The sequence below is a fragment of the Manis javanica genome, chromosome 8 (genome assembly GCF_040802235.1).
Source record: "Manis javanica isolate MJ-LG chromosome 8, MJ_LKY, whole genome shotgun sequence".
NCBI classification, from domain to species: Eukaryota; Metazoa; Chordata; class Mammalia; order Pholidota; family Manidae; genus Manis; species Manis javanica.
Genome location: NC_133163.1, coordinates 44082167 through 44099645, shown reverse-complemented (window position 1 = coordinate 44099645; position 17479 = coordinate 44082167). Strand labels below are relative to the sequence as shown.

At 33.3% G+C, this 17479-nt stretch overlaps 1 protein-coding gene across 18 annotated transcripts in view; it reads left to right on the top strand.

Annotated features, from left to right (window-relative positions):
• Positions 1-17479, top strand: part of KTN1 (kinectin 1) — a 145313-nt gene that overhangs the window by 102413 nt on the left and 25421 nt on the right. For 4 of the 18 annotated variants that reach the window (XM_073211198.1, XM_073211196.1, XM_073211193.1 and 1 more), the window contains 13 exons: positions 253-321; positions 1241-1278; positions 1988-2078; positions 2230-2298; positions 3432-3469; positions 4093-4183; positions 4261-4329; positions 4798-4835; positions 7284-7374; positions 9130-9198; positions 10617-10654; positions 12143-12233; positions 14260-14346. In XM_073211198.1, the coding sequence (XP_073067299.1) occupies positions 253-321; positions 1241-1278; positions 1988-2078; positions 2230-2298; positions 3432-3469; positions 4093-4183; positions 4261-4329; positions 4798-4835; positions 7284-7374; positions 9130-9198; positions 10617-10654; positions 12143-12233; positions 14260-14346 (879 nt within the window). The remainder of the gene's footprint in view (positions 1-252; positions 322-1240; positions 1279-1987; positions 2079-2229; positions 2299-3431; positions 3470-4092; positions 4184-4260; positions 4330-4797; positions 4836-7283; positions 7375-9129; positions 9199-10616; positions 10655-12142; positions 12234-14259; positions 14347-17479) is intronic. The other 14 variants (XM_073211201.1, XM_073211195.1, XM_073211200.1 and 11 more) reach the window with 7 other exon arrangements.

The window sequence follows — 17479 nt, the reverse complement described above, 5'->3', positions numbered from 1 at the left end:
GTGGTGTACCATGTAGTTTTGAGGTTGTGGAAACATATGTAGAAATAAATACTTGTGGGGATGATTGAATCAAAAACTCATTTGACTAGCTCTAGAGGTTATAGACTGTAGAGATGTGGAACAAGTGAGATTTCTGGGTGTTCCAGAGAGGAAAAGAAGCAGCTAAAGTAAAAGGAGAAGCTACTGTATTTTAAAGCTAGTTATTTCTTTCAGAAAATAAAAGTATGTTGTGTTTATGTGTCTTTGAAAAAGGCAATTAGAAGAGAAAATTCATGTCTGAGGAAAGAGGTTCAAGAATTAAAGACTAAACAAAATGATCAGGTAATGTATTTAGATCCTACAATTGTTCTCTTCTAAACAATGGACAAAACTGTTAGATTCACCTGCAGTCAGTCTGTTGTTTGTTCCTCCCTACTCCAACTTGCAATCTGTTTACACTTTTAATCTGTGTATAATTAGTGACTTGATTATCAGTAATAGAGGCTGTGACTTACTGAATGCTGACTGTATGCCAGGTGCTGGATAGAGTACTCTAAATAGGATGTCATTGTTTTTTACTACAGTTATAAAAGGTTTTGAGTACAGTTGACCCTTGAACAATTTGGGTTAAGACTGTGCAGGCCTCACTTATTTGCAGGGTTTTTTTGCCAATAAATATATTGGAAAATTTTTTGGAGATGACAATTTGAAAAAAGTTTATTTTCTCTAGCTTGAATACAGCATATAATACATATGCAAAATAGGTGTTAATCAACTATTCATGTTATGGGTAAGGTGTTCCAGTCAACAGTAGGCTATTGACAGTTGAATTTTGGAGGAGTCAGAAGTTACATGTGGGGTGGGGGAGTTCTGCAGGGGGTCTGTGTGCATAACCCATGTGTTGTTCAAGAGTCAACTGTATACAAATAGAAAGATCCTGTATAATAGTAGAAGAGGCTGTCTGAAATTAGGTAATTTCTTAGTTGTATTTTCTCTTTATTTGGTTAGAATTACTCAGTAATTTAATACTTGGTTTTTCTTTTGACCTATATTTACCATAAGTAGCTTTAAAGCTGCTTACTTTCAAAGTGCTCTTCATTTTCATAATTATTTTTAAAAATCTAGAAAGAATTCCATGGTTTTATTTTTTCTCATTTGGATTTTGGTGTAGTAGAAAACTTAAGGATAACATACTTTTCTGTTTCTGACTCATTTATATTTTTAAGCAATTACTAAGTAGGATATACCTTTTTATTTGCAGGTTTCTTTTGCATCTCTAGTTGAAGAACTTAAGAAAGTGTAAGTGATGACATTATTAAACTGGTCTTTCTCTTTTGGTCCATTTTCTTAGTGCTCATAAATCTTGTTTTGTACAATTGAGACAGCTGATACATGTTAGTTTAACCTTCACACTGTAATTTTTCATTGATGGAATAAGGGAATTTAGATGTGCTTTCTCAGTGCAGTGTGATTGTTAGAATATCTGCTTTATAACTGATGCCATCCATTTTCTTAATTTATGGTAGCAAATTGTCAGCTTTCTGTTTCTACAGTAGGAACTATTAAAGAACAGATGATATTGGAATAAGAGATCAGTTCCTTGCATGCATCCTCTTCTTGAGGTATCTGTGACATTTGATGCTGTAATTGTGTATAAGTTCTGCTGCAGCTTTCAGAGCTCTAGATGCCAGTATTGTTGAGGGAAACTCAGTTCTACCCATTGTTCTTTAGGGTACAAATCTTATAATCCCTGTGTACTTTGGAAGTATGTCACCAGCCTCTCCTTGTGTGCATAGGCTTCAGCTATCTAGTAGTTGCAGATAAATTCTCATTTAGGAAGAGCTTTAGGTATTTTTTTTTTCCATTCTCTCTGCCAGATATGTTGCTATTTTACCTAAAATGCAAAGAGTTGATTTGGTAAGCCTGTTGATGATTTGGTGCTATTTTGTTTCTTAGTTGGTAGATCTCAAATTCTATTCAAGCTTAAAACTGCATTTCTTTGTCTTAGGATCCATGAAAAAGATGGAAAGATCAAGTCCGTGGAAGAACTTCTGGAAGCTGAACTTCTCAAGGTTGCTAATAAGGAGAAAACTATTCAGGTATTGGGGAAGAAAGCTTTGTGTGTTTTTTTGGTTTTGTTTATCAACTTTAGTGAATACCATTTAATTTCATGTGTTTGTCTGTACATTACATTTTATGTCAATATCTGTGTTTCCATTGTCCAATCTTGTCTGTTTTGTCATTGTCAAGGATTTGAAACAGGAAATAGAGGCTCTTAAAGAAGAAATAGGAAATATCCAGCTTGAAAAGGCTCAACAGGTAAAAAAAAATCCCAGAGCCATAGCATGACAGATTTGTTAGTGTATGTGTATTTATGAGCTATTCAATTTTTTTCTTGTTACTTAGAAAAACATTTACAGTAGTGTGCTGTAAGCATATTGGATTATGTACTCCTTATTTATTTATTTTTGGCTGATTTGAGATAAGTGTTGTTGATTTTTAAACAGTTTGTTTTTAACTGTTAGATCTTTTCTAGAAAGTTTTCTGTATTAATGTTTCATTTTAGTTTGCCAACTTAAGAAAACAAAACATGAAACAGTTTGGTAAACCTTTTTTTAACCTTTTTTTTTTTTAAACTGCATGGACCAAAATGTTTTGTTAGAGAATATGTAATTGCTTCAACCTTGCCTATAGAACAAAGTACAAATATTGGAGGTAGATGCCATTTCTGATAATAGTTGGGTTTTGGTGAATTTAATCTGATAAGGCTTCATTGGAAAAAATCATGAGATTGCATGGAAGAGATGATTTATTCATTCATCCAACAGACTGATTCAACAATATTCAGTTCCTCCTGTTTGTCATAGCACTGTGTTAGTGCTTGAAGATAATGTGTTGAATGAAACAGGGTATGATGAAAAGATCAAAATCCTCTGTTATAGATTGAGAGTTCAGGAAAGTCTCCTCCTGAGGGACTGACATCTAAGCCACGATCTGAAGAGACTATTAGAAGATAGTGGGGATTAAAAGGTACTATTGAACTGTGTACGATAAGAGAAGGAGATTAAAGAAGGGCAGTGTAAAGTATTGATGAGGAGTAGTTGGCCTTGAAGACTGGGAAGGATAAGAGCTCTGTTATGTAGGGAGGTATGTGTACAGTTAATATTCTCATCTTTGTAATTTTAGAAGTATCACATTATCTAGACTTACTATTAGTAATTATATTCCCTGCTGGCACTCCCTCCCTCCTACCCCCTGCCATATATTTTTAATTTGTTACTCTTACTGTTCCTGAAGTCAAGAAGGTGAAATTAAAACATACCTCATTTTGGCATGAATAATTCAGCTAGGATTTTTGTAATTGGGAGTGTACACATTTTAAAGTTTATCATAAAGCTTATTAATAAGGCAAACTGAAAGGATTATGAATTGCTTTTTTCTTTGTATTTCAGTTGTCTATCACTTCTCAAGTTCAGGAACTTCAGAGCTTGTAAGTATCATTCCTCTGATTACCCTTTAATACACCCTTCTCCACAAGTTAAAGTTATAATGAAAAATCACCACTTTTAATTCGATTTCAAGTAATATTTTGGAGAATATCAAATTATATCTCAAAAAGGCTTCAAGGTCTTAAGTTTTTCATTAGGATTTAACCTACAGGCTTTTTGATGGGAATGGGGTCGAGTGGGAAGTCTTATTTTTCATAATTTATATATAATCTGAATATGACCTTAAACTGAGATGTTGCTCTTTGCCCGTTTTAATAGCCACTCTGAAACTGGCTGTGTATGCCTAAATCAGTTGTAGTAAGCTGCCTAAAGTTGCTGGTATTGACTTAAGCACAGTGATATGGGGTGGGAGTAGAGCTACCCTAATTTATTCAAAACCCAGATCTTCGGTGATGTAACTGTTTCCTTTAATTATCCTATACTTCCTAATTTGATACCCAAAATCTTACATATGCCTTTATACTTAAAATATTTATTTTGTAGCTTATTTTAATCAATTTGAACTGTGAGTGCAACCTAAAATACACTTTTCCAGTCTCCAGTATATTTGCTCTGTATAGTTATGTAATATTTTCATTGATAGTTCTTATTAATTTATTGTCAGATTAAAAGGAAAGGAGGAACAGATGAATACCATGAAGACTGTCTTAGAAGAGAGAGAGAGAGACCTAGCCAGTAGAGGGAAATGCTTACAGGTGAGAAGTTAAAAACTAAAGTAAACAATCTTCTTTATACTTGAATATCAATTCTGTTCACACCTGTTCTTTTTCAGGATCTTCAAGAAGAAAATGCATCTTTAAAAGCTCATATTCAGGAAGTAGCCCAACATAACTTGAAAGAGGTATAATGTAAATAATTACCAGCATATTTCACAAAAAAATGAGAAATTGCTAGTGTACTAGAAAGTAAAGAAGTTAATATGTTCTCTGAGTTTCTCTGCCATAAAAATGATTGTTGTACCATAATTTTGTTGTTGATAAAATAAGTCAACTTTTCAACCCCGTCAGGTCTTTCTGCCTGATTTGTCAGCCTGAGCCTGAAAGCAATGGGCGTTTTCAGATGGACTCTTGAGCTCATCCTTAAGTGTCTGTTATTTAATTGGTGTCTTAATCTGTAATCCTTTAAGAAATGGATATTAAAAATTAAATGAAAAAAATTCATTTTGTCTTTTTTTTAAGATTGGGCCATTTATATTTACCACATTTTTTTTTTTTTTTTTTTTTACTGGTGAATGATTATATACATATATATATAATGTAGTACCTGATCTATTTGATGGTAGAATTAAAAATGTGAATTTGTTTCTTAGGCATGTTCTGCATCACAATTTGAAGAACTTGAGGCTGTGTAAGTATGCTTTTTGCCAGCATTTTAAAGAGGAACGTCTTACTGTTTTCCACAGCGTGCTTGAATATTAGGATGAGTTTCTTCTAAATCCTGAACTTCCTTGTTCAGTAGGAATTATAGTCCAGAGGCAAGTATGCCAGGTATCTGTTTGGTATAGTAAAACAGGTGCATTAAGTGCTTTCGGATGCTTGGAGATTTTATCCTTTTGTCTTGCCAGTGGGTTTCAGCCCCGGGCAAGTTCACTGTTGATTCAACATGACCAAAGAAATGACAGTAGAATCTTCTTGGGGGTGAAAGGGTTATACCCAACTTTATTTCCACGGTGGCAGATCAATCATTAAAATCCCATCCACTCAGAGCATGCAGCAAACCAGTCTCTGCCTCTGGACTGCTCTGCCTGCACAGCTGCCCTCTGGGCCTCTGTCCTTGGTGCTGCCACCACTCCAGTCTCTGCTCTGCTCTCCTGCAGCCTTGCAGCTGTGCCACCATGTCACCCAGAGCACTGGGAGGAGCTCTTTATATAGAGTCAATAGCAACATATTGCCCACATGTGTGTATTGAGTGAGCCAACCAGGGCCAGGTGAGAATCCTGGCCACAGGAACTTTCATTTTTTCCACACCTTTCCAGACCCTTCAAACACATTTCTCAAATTTTTCTTCTTGCTAATATATAGACTCAGTTAAGTTTTTTAAAAAATACAAAGTATGCAATTATTATAAAGAGAGATAGTTTGTTTTAAATTAAAATCATATTAGTATTTGGAAGAGTAACATCTCTGAATCATCAAAAAGATAATCCTAGCCATAATCTTTGTAATGAAATTTGAATCTTTCTGTAAAAGTAACTTGCTTATTGGAGAAAATGGTATCTCCTGTCAGTTCAGTTATGCTATGCCAAATAGTAAAAAGTTAAATCTGATCAGCAATAAGAGGTACCAGTTTTTGTAGCTGTTCATTCTAGAAACTTTTCTGTCCTAAGAAATCTCTCAAACTAAATCAGTTTTCATTGGTGGGAAGGGTATGTGGACTTCATAGATTTTGCTTTGATGTGATGCCATCAGTCTTCATTAATCTTTAAGAAGTGGGCCTCTGCAACTGTCTTTAAAAGTAAGATAGTTGAGGGTATTTATTAGGCCATTGACTTTATGAAGACCAAGGAAGATGTCTCTATTCTTGGCTTTAAGATAGGTCATTTGTAAAATTGTTTTTGTCAAGGGGATTTTATCTGATTTGCTAATGGAAAGGTTAGAGACACATTTGTGTCATATTTGTAGCAGGCATATATATCATTAAAGTATATAATTTTAGATTTATTTTGACCTTTTTTTTGTATTTTCAAATTAATAATTATGTTTTGGGGTAGGAGGGAGCAGTAGAGAGAGTTCTGATATAACTCTCTCCCCCATTTCTCTTTTTTACATCTTGCATTAGTGTGGTACATTTGTTAAAATTGGTGAATTAATATCAGCATATTGTTATTAACTAGAGTCCATAGTTTCCATTAGAGTTCACTCTTGATGTTGTACATTCTGTCGGTTTTGACTAATAATGACAGATACCCATCATTTCAGTATCATAAAAAATAGTTACACTGTCCTAAAAAAAAATCTGTGCTTCATCTGCTCATCCCTTTCTCCCTCCAACCCCACATTCCTACCCCAGTTCCTGGTAAGCAACATCTTTTTATTGTTTCCATAATTTTGTCTTTTCCAGAATGTCATATAGTTGGAATCATTCAGTATGTACCATTTTCAGCTTGGTTTCTTTCTGTTAGCAGTATGTATTTAAGGTTTGCTCTTTCTTTCCTTTTTTAAAATCCCACTCTTTATGTATGCTTTTCTGTCATTTTTCTTAAACATTTTGAAATTCTTCTAGATTAAGGTAGAATAAAAATAATGTTCAATTCAGCAAATATTTGAGAGTCTATTATGTGTCCTTTGGCACTATAAATACTGAAATGGCTAAGATGGGTTCCTGCTCTGAGGAAATGAATAAACAGATGATTTTAATAGTGTTAAGTGTTTTGTGAGAGGTCTGTTGCTTAGGATGACAAAGAATTGGATTCACTCGGGCTAGAAATAGTAAGACTTACATCTATGTTTGGTAAGGGAGAACGAGATTAAATTACATCTGGCATCTTATGCACAAGGTGTTGGACATATCTAAGTTCTAAAGTCAACTAATTGTGGCTTTTATTTTACATTTTGCTCCTAGATAAAGCCGTACTTGATTAAGAAATGTTAAGTATGAAATACAAACTGTAACAGTTTAGGATGTAGTTGCCTTTGAGTTGAATGATTCTGGAAAAACAGATTTGTGAGTTGCTGTAATTAAGCGAGAACCTGATAAGCATTAGTTCTACTGTCTTTTTTTCTGTAGGGATGATATTGGATTCTAGTCCTTTTTTTATGTATATAATTCAATGTAAGGTGTTTGTAAAATTTCTAGGTTGAAAGAAAAGGAAAATGAAATGAAGAGAGTCGAAACTATTCTAAAAGAGAGGGAGAGTGATCTTTCTAGCAAAACAAAGCTATTACAGGTGAATATGATTACTTAACATTATTGTGTGAATTATTGTTTTTGCATGTTTTAAAACAATTTTGACGACTACACAAGAAAATAAAATACAGAATGACTCTGTCTTCCACCCAGTTACTGGGTTGCATTCCTCCGGTAACTATCAGTTATTTGTATATCTTTTGAGAGAGTGCCCATGCATACAATGTATGTATATATACTTGTTTTTTAAAATACTCTATTTAACCATACATACTTTTGTGTTTTGCTTGTCACCAAATTAATGTTTTTAAGGTAAACACATTCCTATCTTTTTAACTTTTAATGGCTTTATGGTATTTTGTTGTATGGTTGTATCATCATTTATATAACCAATCCTAGTTTAGGATACCATATTATTTAGGGTTGTACTCCCTATTAACACCAATTCTTCAGTGAATATCCTTGCATACACATTTTCAATACCTTTGCTACTGTATCTGTATTTGAAATTCCTACAAGTGAAATTTTGGGTCAAAGGTTTATGCAGATTGTTTTTTCTTGAAAGAGATAGTTAAATAGAAAATCAGTATCTTCCTCAACTTCAGGTAGTTAATATTGAAAGTACTTACAAAACACTGATTTAAGTGATAGCAAGTTTTAGATTCCCTGCATTGACTCAGAATAGTCTTGCGCATACTTTATGCTCCAAGGCTTGGTTCCATCACATTCCCTGGTCCCTCCCGATTTGACTCATTTTAAATTTTGTTAAATAATGTTAATGGCCCTTCAAAAGTGTTTAAATTAGCACTCCTGCCAGTAGAGGGCCATTTCTTTTTCATCCTCTCCAACAATGACAAAGATAAAAATATTCAATATTAAGTTTGAAAGGTGGCTGTATTGTTTAATCTGCATTTGATTGTGACACAAGTTTCTACTCTTTATTTCTGTATGAATTGGCCTTTAATTTTTCCTGCATTTTTCCCTCTGGATCTACTTTTTAAAACTGAGATCCCTTTTACATAAGAAGAAAAATTAGTGTTTTGTTGTATATGAAGTGGTTTGTTAAGTTTTCCTTTTTTCTTCATTTGTGTTTTTTCCCATATTTTGGAAGTTCAAAATTTTTATGTACTCAATATAATTTCTTGACTTTTAGTTTTGGAGTGAAAGTTATCTCTCACTCTATGATGATAAAAATGTTTTCACATTTTCTTATATGTTCATAAATTTTTTGTTTAGATGTTTTATTCATATTATTTATTAGAGTAAGTTATGAGAATAACATTTCAACCTTTAAAGAAAAGGTTAGCTCCCTTACTAAATAACCCGTCAGTGTTTTACCGTAGTGCTTATGCCTGTAGAGGATGTTTAGCGGTATTAGGAGACTGGTTGTTCCAGCTGGTGGTGGGGGTTGGGATGCTTCATCCTGTGAGTTGGTGGCCTTGGATCCTGCTAAACTTCCTGCAGTGCGTAGGACAGATCCTGACAACAAAGAAATGCTGAGCCCAGAATTCCACTAGAAGAACTTGACCTCCCTGTTTGAAAGGTCACTCTGTACTAAATTCTTACAGGTATTTGGGTCTGTTTCTGGATCCTGTTTTCTTCCATTGAGATATACCCACTCCCAAAGCTAGTACAGAATAATTATTACAATTCCATAATGCATTGCAGTATAGGGCTTATTACTTTTTAAATCATTACTGTTTTAGAACTTTCATGGCTATTATATGTTAAAAAAGTTTGTTTGGAAAATAAAAATCTCTGTCCAGGTATTCATGTTTAATTTTTGCTTAAATAGGAAGTAAAAGATGAAAACAAATTGTTTAAATTCCAAATCGAACAGCTAAAGCAACAGAACTATCAACAGGTACGTGCTATTAGATGGTTTGCCTTTTATTTATGTAGTTAAAAAGTCATATAATCTGTGACTGTCCATAGGAATTGTTCCATTTTTTTGTCTTTTCTTTCAGAATAAGTATATATTGTTTTATCTGTTTATCAAATTTCCTTAAAAAAATGTTATGCCATAGCGAAGATAAAATAATCTACAATTTTAAAGTGTACATAAATAATGCTAGTATTTATATTCTAGCTCTGTTATGTATCTGTGTATATTTTCAGATTCTCTAGAGTGCTTTTCTTAGTTAAAATCCTATAGTGGTCATTTTAAACATATGTATATGCCCTACCTCCTCAATCCCCAAACAAAACATAAGCAATTAGAAAGAAACTGAGGAATGCATACTAAATACTAGTTTACTATTATTTAAAATACTTCTTTAAGGTATAATTCTGTTTGGCAAAATAAAATATGTGTTTCTTTTTAAAGTTGTTACCAAAATATCTTTTACATTAATTTATTTTATGAAAGTACATATGGGTAAACTAGAAAGTATTTTGAGGAGCAAAAGAATAACTTCTTGTGACAAGAAGCTTATGGTAGTTTAGTTTGGGAGACTATGGTCGTTTTAAGGCCAGGGAGAAGAAATCCCGGGGCAAAGTACCTCTAAAAACTGAAATCAGTCAAAGGGAGAAATGAAGTTTAAAATCCGTTTATTGCTTACAAACTGCAGTCCAGGGCTGTTTCTCTCTCTTGCTCCGGCAGAAGCCAAAACCAGCCCTCTCCATCACCTCTCAGGTACAGATAAGCCCTCTGTTGCCCAGGTAATTACCCATTGATATGGGGTTGAACTTCTCTCCACCCCTGAGGAATGATGCAAATGCACTAAAGCCATACTTCTTCCCACCTCTGAACACCTATTGATATGCAGATGTACTAAAGTCAGGCTAGATAATTCTGGAAATATTACAATTTCACCCACAGTCATCAAGGAATAAATAATGTGAAGGACTTTGTTACCTTACGTATTATGTAAAATTAACTTCTTGTTACATCAAATAAACTTTCCTAGTTTTTGCTTTGGACTTCATTTATGGCTTTTTTTTTTTTTTCCACTTTTGGAAACTTAATGTAGTCAAATATAAATTGTACAGTATGAAAATTCAAGATGCCAATAACTCAGTGCTTTGCACATAGTAGGAAATTAATAAATACTTAAAGAATTTAAATACATAGTGACAGTGAAGATTTGATTTAGCATGCAGTACATTTTATAAATTGTGCATGCTTTTTTTAAAATTACTTGGTGATGGGCAGAAAGGATAAGATGGTATTGTTACTTTTAGTGTTGTCAATTTATATCTGAGGGGTTTTGCTATTTTGAAATCTTCTAGAAAACTTTGTTTTGAAAGTTTAACTTTAAAAACATTTAACTCTTTTAATAGGCATCTTCTTTTCCCCCTCATGAAGAACTATTAAAAGTGTGAGTAATAATTTTGATTCACAGCTTGGGAAATGATAACTGTTTTTATGTGCTAAATGGTTCTCAGATAAGCTACTTAAAGTAATTGCAAATGGTCACCTAATTTTTACAGTTCTATTTGGATTTCTTTAACTGCAGGTCTGGTTAGCTATGCCTTTAGCTGAGCTAACGTACCTTCTTACCGTATTTGAATTTATTTGAATATTTTGTTGAGGGAGATTTTTATTTTTCAGCATTCAGAGAGGTGTTTACTCAAACTGTACTTTGAAGTCTTTACTATTGGTTAAAATTATATCAGTTATCCTAATACCACTGTGGAATTGAATGATGCAAATTTTGGTTTAGCTTCTGCATATAAAAGATCTCATAATCCTTACAGTTGCTGTCTTTTAAGGTGTTTTATTTTTTTTTAGCTTAAACATTTTTATTTTTGGCCTATATTTGTCTCTAGGTTGCATTTAAGGTCATTACAGATACTATGTTAAATGTTTCAATATTTTAAATGTCAGCCACATTAAGTATATTAAATGATCTTGACTTTTTTATGCCTCGTGACTTGTTTTACAAAATTGGTGGTTTACTAGTTCAGAATTATTTACTGGTAAATTGAGTCTTGAGTTTGACTAACTAGTTCAGAATTATTTACTGGTAAATTGAGTCTTGAGTTTGACTAAAGAGAAAGAGTCAGCAAACTTAATAAATGGCCAGATAATGAATATTTTAGGCTTTGTGGGCCATAGAGATCTCTGTTTCATATATGTATATATTTTAGCAAAACTTTAAAAACGTAAAATCAACTTATGGCTTATGTGTGGGTTGGACCCACAGCCCTAATTTGCCAACCCCTTAATATAGCGCCTTACTCTTAAGAAGAGTTTCTAATTTAATTTTCTACCCAAGCCACTTTCAACTGTAATGGAATTGAATTATGAATCTTTGGCATTGCTTTCTGCAATACTGGGAAATGGCTAGGTACTAGATGCATAAAAATATGAATCCTGAAACTGTTACAAAAATGACAAGAGAACACCTACCTCATATTAGTATATTTTTTGTTGTGGATTAGCCATTTAAAGAAAGTCTTAACTGATTTCATGATGTTCTGGTAGGAAAGTACATTTAAGGGAGTGTTTCTACATCAGTTTTCACTTTTCTGAAAATAGCTATTTTACTGCCCTAGCTAAAAATAGAAATAATCACAACTACAGCAGTTCCTGTGTTCATGAACTTCTTCTTTAAGAATGATTTCTCTTTAACACAAATGTCAGCATGTCATATTGTAAAAATTTATTTTAAAAATCATTTTTGAAAATATGAACTTGGGATAGGCTTTCTATGGTAATAGCTGAGCTTAAAGCATTTGCCTAAGTCAATGCATTTTCAAAGCATTATTTATTTACTGTTTTTATTTTGTAGTAACAAGTACTATATTCACTGTTTGCCTAGAATATTGCTATGTGTATTCATATACATATGGTTCTGGTTTAGAATTTCAGAAAGAGAAAAAGAAATAATTGGTCTCCAGAATGAGTTAGAGTCTTTGAAGGATGCTGTTGAACACCAGAGGAAGAAAAACAATGTAAGCAGATCTCTCTCAGAATAAAGTTTTTCTTTTTTTTGCTTCACTGAAATATAATGGTTCAGAATTTTAAAAAATCTACTTTAGGTTTCTTCTTAATCTTTGTGAGAAAGTACCATTTTGTATGTAGCTTTTTTGGGGCATTATTGGGATAATCATTTTATTAGAGAGTAGTTTTTTTTTTAATAGGAAAGGCTAATTTGTGTATTTCTGATTTAAATATTGAAGCTATAACTATTGCAGTTTTTAAAAATACAGTTGACTTTCTATTGAGCTTTTATTTAGAAAAATTATTCTTTCATTTCAGTATTTTAAAATCAAAGGTATTTCCTCTTATTTTGATTAGGCTAGCCTTTTTGTAAACTAAAATAATGCTAGTTTTCAAAAGCAGTATTTTCAGTAGTTAAGTGTCTTTCAAAGCCTGCTGGAACCTCCATTTTTTAACTGGGAAGTGGTTCAGATTTTGGTAATTAAGCATGTTAGAGGCCTCAGAACCTGAATACATTTATGCTAAAATCTGAAGAGATAATGTCCTAAAAAATATAAATCCTATTACTTTTGCTGAATAGACAAATAGTGAATTAAGATGCATTTCTTAAATCTCTGATCAGCAGGTGACACCTGTAACTTGAATCCAAACATTCTTGCTAGAGAAGGAATTTTTGCATACCAAAGTATGTTTGCTAAGAACTGAAAAGTTACTGAAATCTAAGGGGGAAATATTGATAGTAATTTGTATGTGTTTTCTAATAAAAGTTAAATTTTTCAAAAGTTTGCATTAATTTGTTAATTTAACAAGTTGACATGTACCTGCATCCCCAAGTTTGTCAAAATTAGGTATGTGAATTGTTTTTGTGTGTTTGTGTAACAGTACTAACAGCATTGCTTGGCCACAGAACCTGAGGTGAATTTGCCAATATACTGCTAACATCTTAACTGTGTTTTATTATCGGAATTCTGAGATAAGGAGGACATAGTAATGCCAGTCTAATGCAGCGGCTGCGACAGCACTGGAGGTATTGAAGCGTGTGAAAGGAGCCAGGACTCTGGAGGCCCGCAGATTGCGGTGTCAATCCATTTTAGTTGTGCCACTTCATTTGCTGTATACACTTGGCCAGACTTCTTAATCTGACTAAGCTATTTCCCCATCTATAAAATGGAAATAAATACCTTTTAGGGTGGTTATTAGGATTAATGAAAATTTATTTTGAAGCTCCAAGCACAGTGTTGGGCACATAAAGTAAGAATTCAATAAATGGTGATTATTGGCTTTTTATATATTTTTTAAATCTGTTTAGGTTTCTAAATCTGAAGATACGGTAAATTGTCCTGATTTGTATTTGCTAATGAAATGCTGTAAAAATAGATTATTCAGAGCTCAGTTTCCAGTGACCTCAGTTTCTCTTCCAAGACAATTTTGTTCATCGCTTTCCAGCCTCCCCATACTCAGCCTTGGTCAAGTAGCTCATGCAGTGCATGTTAGGTTGCTTTATGGCATATACATTTGACCATGCCAAGAAAGATACGAACTACAGTGAGTTACTATTTGATTCCTGGGTAGATTTGAAATGTGTTAATTTAGTAAAAACATATTTAGAGAAAAAGGTGTTATGCTGCAGGGAAAGTCCTATGAGTGACACTGGGCCTTGTTTAAAGATCAAAAGCTTTCAAGACTTGTGTATTTGCTCTGTCCTTAATCCTCTAATATTCAGTGTACCTGAAATCGTATTTGTAATTTTGGTTTGTGCAGTTATTTTTGAATGCTTTCTTCTTTGTCACATGTCCACAGTAATTACTTTAAAACTGGCATTTGGTGTGTATCCTAAAACAGGAAAGTGGGCATCTTTATTTTCTCATTCAAACTTATAAACATTGCTTTTTATTTTTTTGCTAATATACATATTTTCCCATTGAAGTAATTTTGCAGTAACCAGCATTTAAATGCAGTGCAAAATACTGATGAAGTAAAAAGCAAAACTCTTTCAATAATGGATATACTGAAATCATTCTTTCTAAAAATGATTAGGACCTTCGGGAGAAAAACTGGGAAGCAATGGAAGCATTGGCATCAACTGAAAAAATGCTGCAGGACAAAGTGAACAAGACTTCCAAGGTTGTAATGCAACTTATAGAAATGATCCACTAAACAGAGCAAATCTGCAGCTTGTCTTTAAATCAGACTAAAGCATTAATTTTACTGCAATTTAAATATAAAATCTCCTTATCATCCACATTTATCATCTTCTTCATCTCTGCTTTTTCATCTACTTGAAGGTTTAATTTTGGGCGTGCTGGTCTGTTGTGATTACCTGATTGTTTGAGCTTTGGTGATTACTGCTTTAAGGTGAAGAGTCTCAGGAGACCTGTGACCCATGTAAGCTCTTACCAGACAGAGTGTGCCTCTTGAATTGGTTAAGAGAACTTCAGTGAAAACCCTGAACCAGAAAATCTAACTGAATTAACAGACCCATTTGAATACCCAGGATGTGCCTGCAATGCACAGTGAACTCTCTTATCTCTTAGGTCCGTTGGGGCACACCTGGCTCAAGGTGGAAATGAATAAAGTCTTAAGAAGTACAGGGAAGGGATCAATTCTGCATGTGTTATTGGGGATGATTCCTTAGAAGAGGTGGAACTAAAATTAAAGTTTACGGTTTTGAGGTGATTGGACAGTAATGATGCATGTTGTGTTCTTTAGTATGGAATATTGAATGAGGGAGAAATCTCTTGACCAGAGTATGTGAAGTACTCCTGAAACACATTTCCCTTAGGGAGAATAAAGGGTATTCTCCCTAAGTTCAAGTTATTCTATGGCTTTGAAGATTTCTAATGATTTGTAGTTGACATAATATTTTTAAAGATTGAGAGAAGTGAATATGCTAGTTCAGCTAAGTATTTTGAAAATTCTTATCAGTAAATGTGGAACAAGATTATTGAATTTTGCACATGTGGTTAAGTTCAACATTCTGTAAGTATTTTGTTAGCCAGGGTAATTTGTTGAATTTTAGATGCAAGTTTTAGTGATATTTGAAAGATCTTTTTAGTAGTATAGAGTTTAGATTTTTTTTTTCAAGTGTACCTTTGTAGTTATATGTAGTAGATTTGTATTTACTTACATACCTATTCACCTGGTCCTAATTTTCACTGAGTCTTAAATTTGAGACAGCTGGTAGATACTGGGATCAGAGAAATCTAGGCCAGGGAATAGAAAAATCCTAGGCCAGGCAGGATGTTAATTGTTTCATTGTGAGTAGTTGGGTTCAGTTCTGTTAGCAGTGGGCGTTCTGGTATAGTGTCTGGTGGTTTCTACAACAATGTTTTTCACTGTTAAGAGCTACCTTTTAGCTTTAATTTTGTTAATGAGATTGGGTATCAAGGAAGTGCCAATCTCTTAATATTATGCCATTCCTGAAAGAACGTACATGCTACTTTCAAAGGTATTTTTGCATCATATTATGATTCCAAAAGAAAGCTGGAACTTATCCACATTTCATCATGTGCTTAGTGATGAGTATAAGAATTTATTCATATATCAAAACTCATTACCAAATGCACGATGGCTTCTTGAATAGCTAATGGTCTATATGTAGAGAATAGAATTTACAATCTTTCTCTATTTCAGTGGAATTTAGGCAGTCCTCAGCATAGGTGCAACGTGATGTTGATTGATCTAGAACCACAGTTCTAGATCTCTAAGGAGAAGGAACTATATAAAAATACCTTTAGTGTTTTAGATGATAGATAAGAAACAATACACTTAATCTAAAATGTAACAGAGGAGTATATATTGTTTTTCCAGGATAACCTTTATCTGTAAATATTTATGAGGAGAGACTCCAAATGACAGGATCACATGAAAGATAACTCCATATATATGACATTACACTTAGATAAAGACAGTAAAGAAATTATAATGCAGTTTTCAGTATTAGCTCTTTTCCAGGTGTTAAGTTGTAATGGAAATTGCTGTCCACAACGAAATTGCTATGCCAAGTGACAACTTTTTAGCTAAAATTGTTGGTACAGAATAAAAGTAACTTCCCATCTTTGTGCCTCTTGCTTAGAAGTTAGCACTTATTTCTTTCAGTTAATTGTTTTTCCCTTGGGAAGTTTTCGAAAAACCTTTTCCATAGTGTCTCCCTGCCTAACTGATTTTCTTTGGCATTTGCTCTACCACTTCTGTGGTCAGATGATAAAAATGACCTTTTAATTATCTATAAATTAGCAGTTAATTATTTTCTCAGATGAGTATACCTTGTTTTATGCAGTTAGGTGTGTATATTCCTGAAAAACAGTAGACTTTATTGAATTGAAAATAATATTTAAAACATTTACTTTTGAAGTCCGGCCACTAATCCTGAATAAAATAACATCTTTTTGTGTGTACAGATTATGATTAATGTCTAGCTTTGCACTGTGTATCTTAATTTTTCATGTAACTAGATTTTCTTAAAGTATATCCTAAATCTGTAATAGGTTTCAAGGATCACATTTAAGTGATGAGAGCAAGATAGGGTTGAGATCCTGCCAGCTTGCTTGCCTTCTTTTGAACTTTGCAAAGTATTGTTGAGAGATGATGTTCTTGGCTTGGTTGAGGTGTACTTTTTTATAGTTTTTTTTTAATCTTGTAAAGTTGGTTTGAATATTAGAGTCTTATTTTGTGTGTAATCAAGTCATTATCCTAATTTTGACAAACCATGGTTTTGAGTTAGTAATTGATTCATTAGACTTGGTTTCAAAATCACCAAATTTATACATGTATTTATAATACTTATCTTTCAATTTATAGCTGGCAGAGTCCATACACAAGTGTCAGTATTAGTTGTCTTGATGCTCGACATTGATGAAGTAATATGCCATCAGTTTTTTCTCTTTTCTTTTCCTTTTTTTCTCATATGTACCACCCATCAGATTTTGATGGTCTTTTTCTTTTGCTTTGTTTAGCCTTAGTAGCTTCAACTGATCTTGAAGCTGGAAATATGAAGATTGCCATTTTAATCCCATGGCATTATTGGCCATCTGTAATACATTTTTTGGTATAGGTTTATTAGCCAGTAAGCCTCACTTACTTTGCCCAGGTGCGTACTTTTTTTGTATGTAGTTTGTTATAGCTGTAGGAAGTGTTGTTTTTTGTATAGTAGTTTAAAGTTTTAGCTGTAGAAAGTATATATTTTTTGTTTGTTTTGGTTTTTGTTTTTTGAGTTGTTCCTGGGAGCAAACCACTTGATTCCTAATGGCAAGGAAAA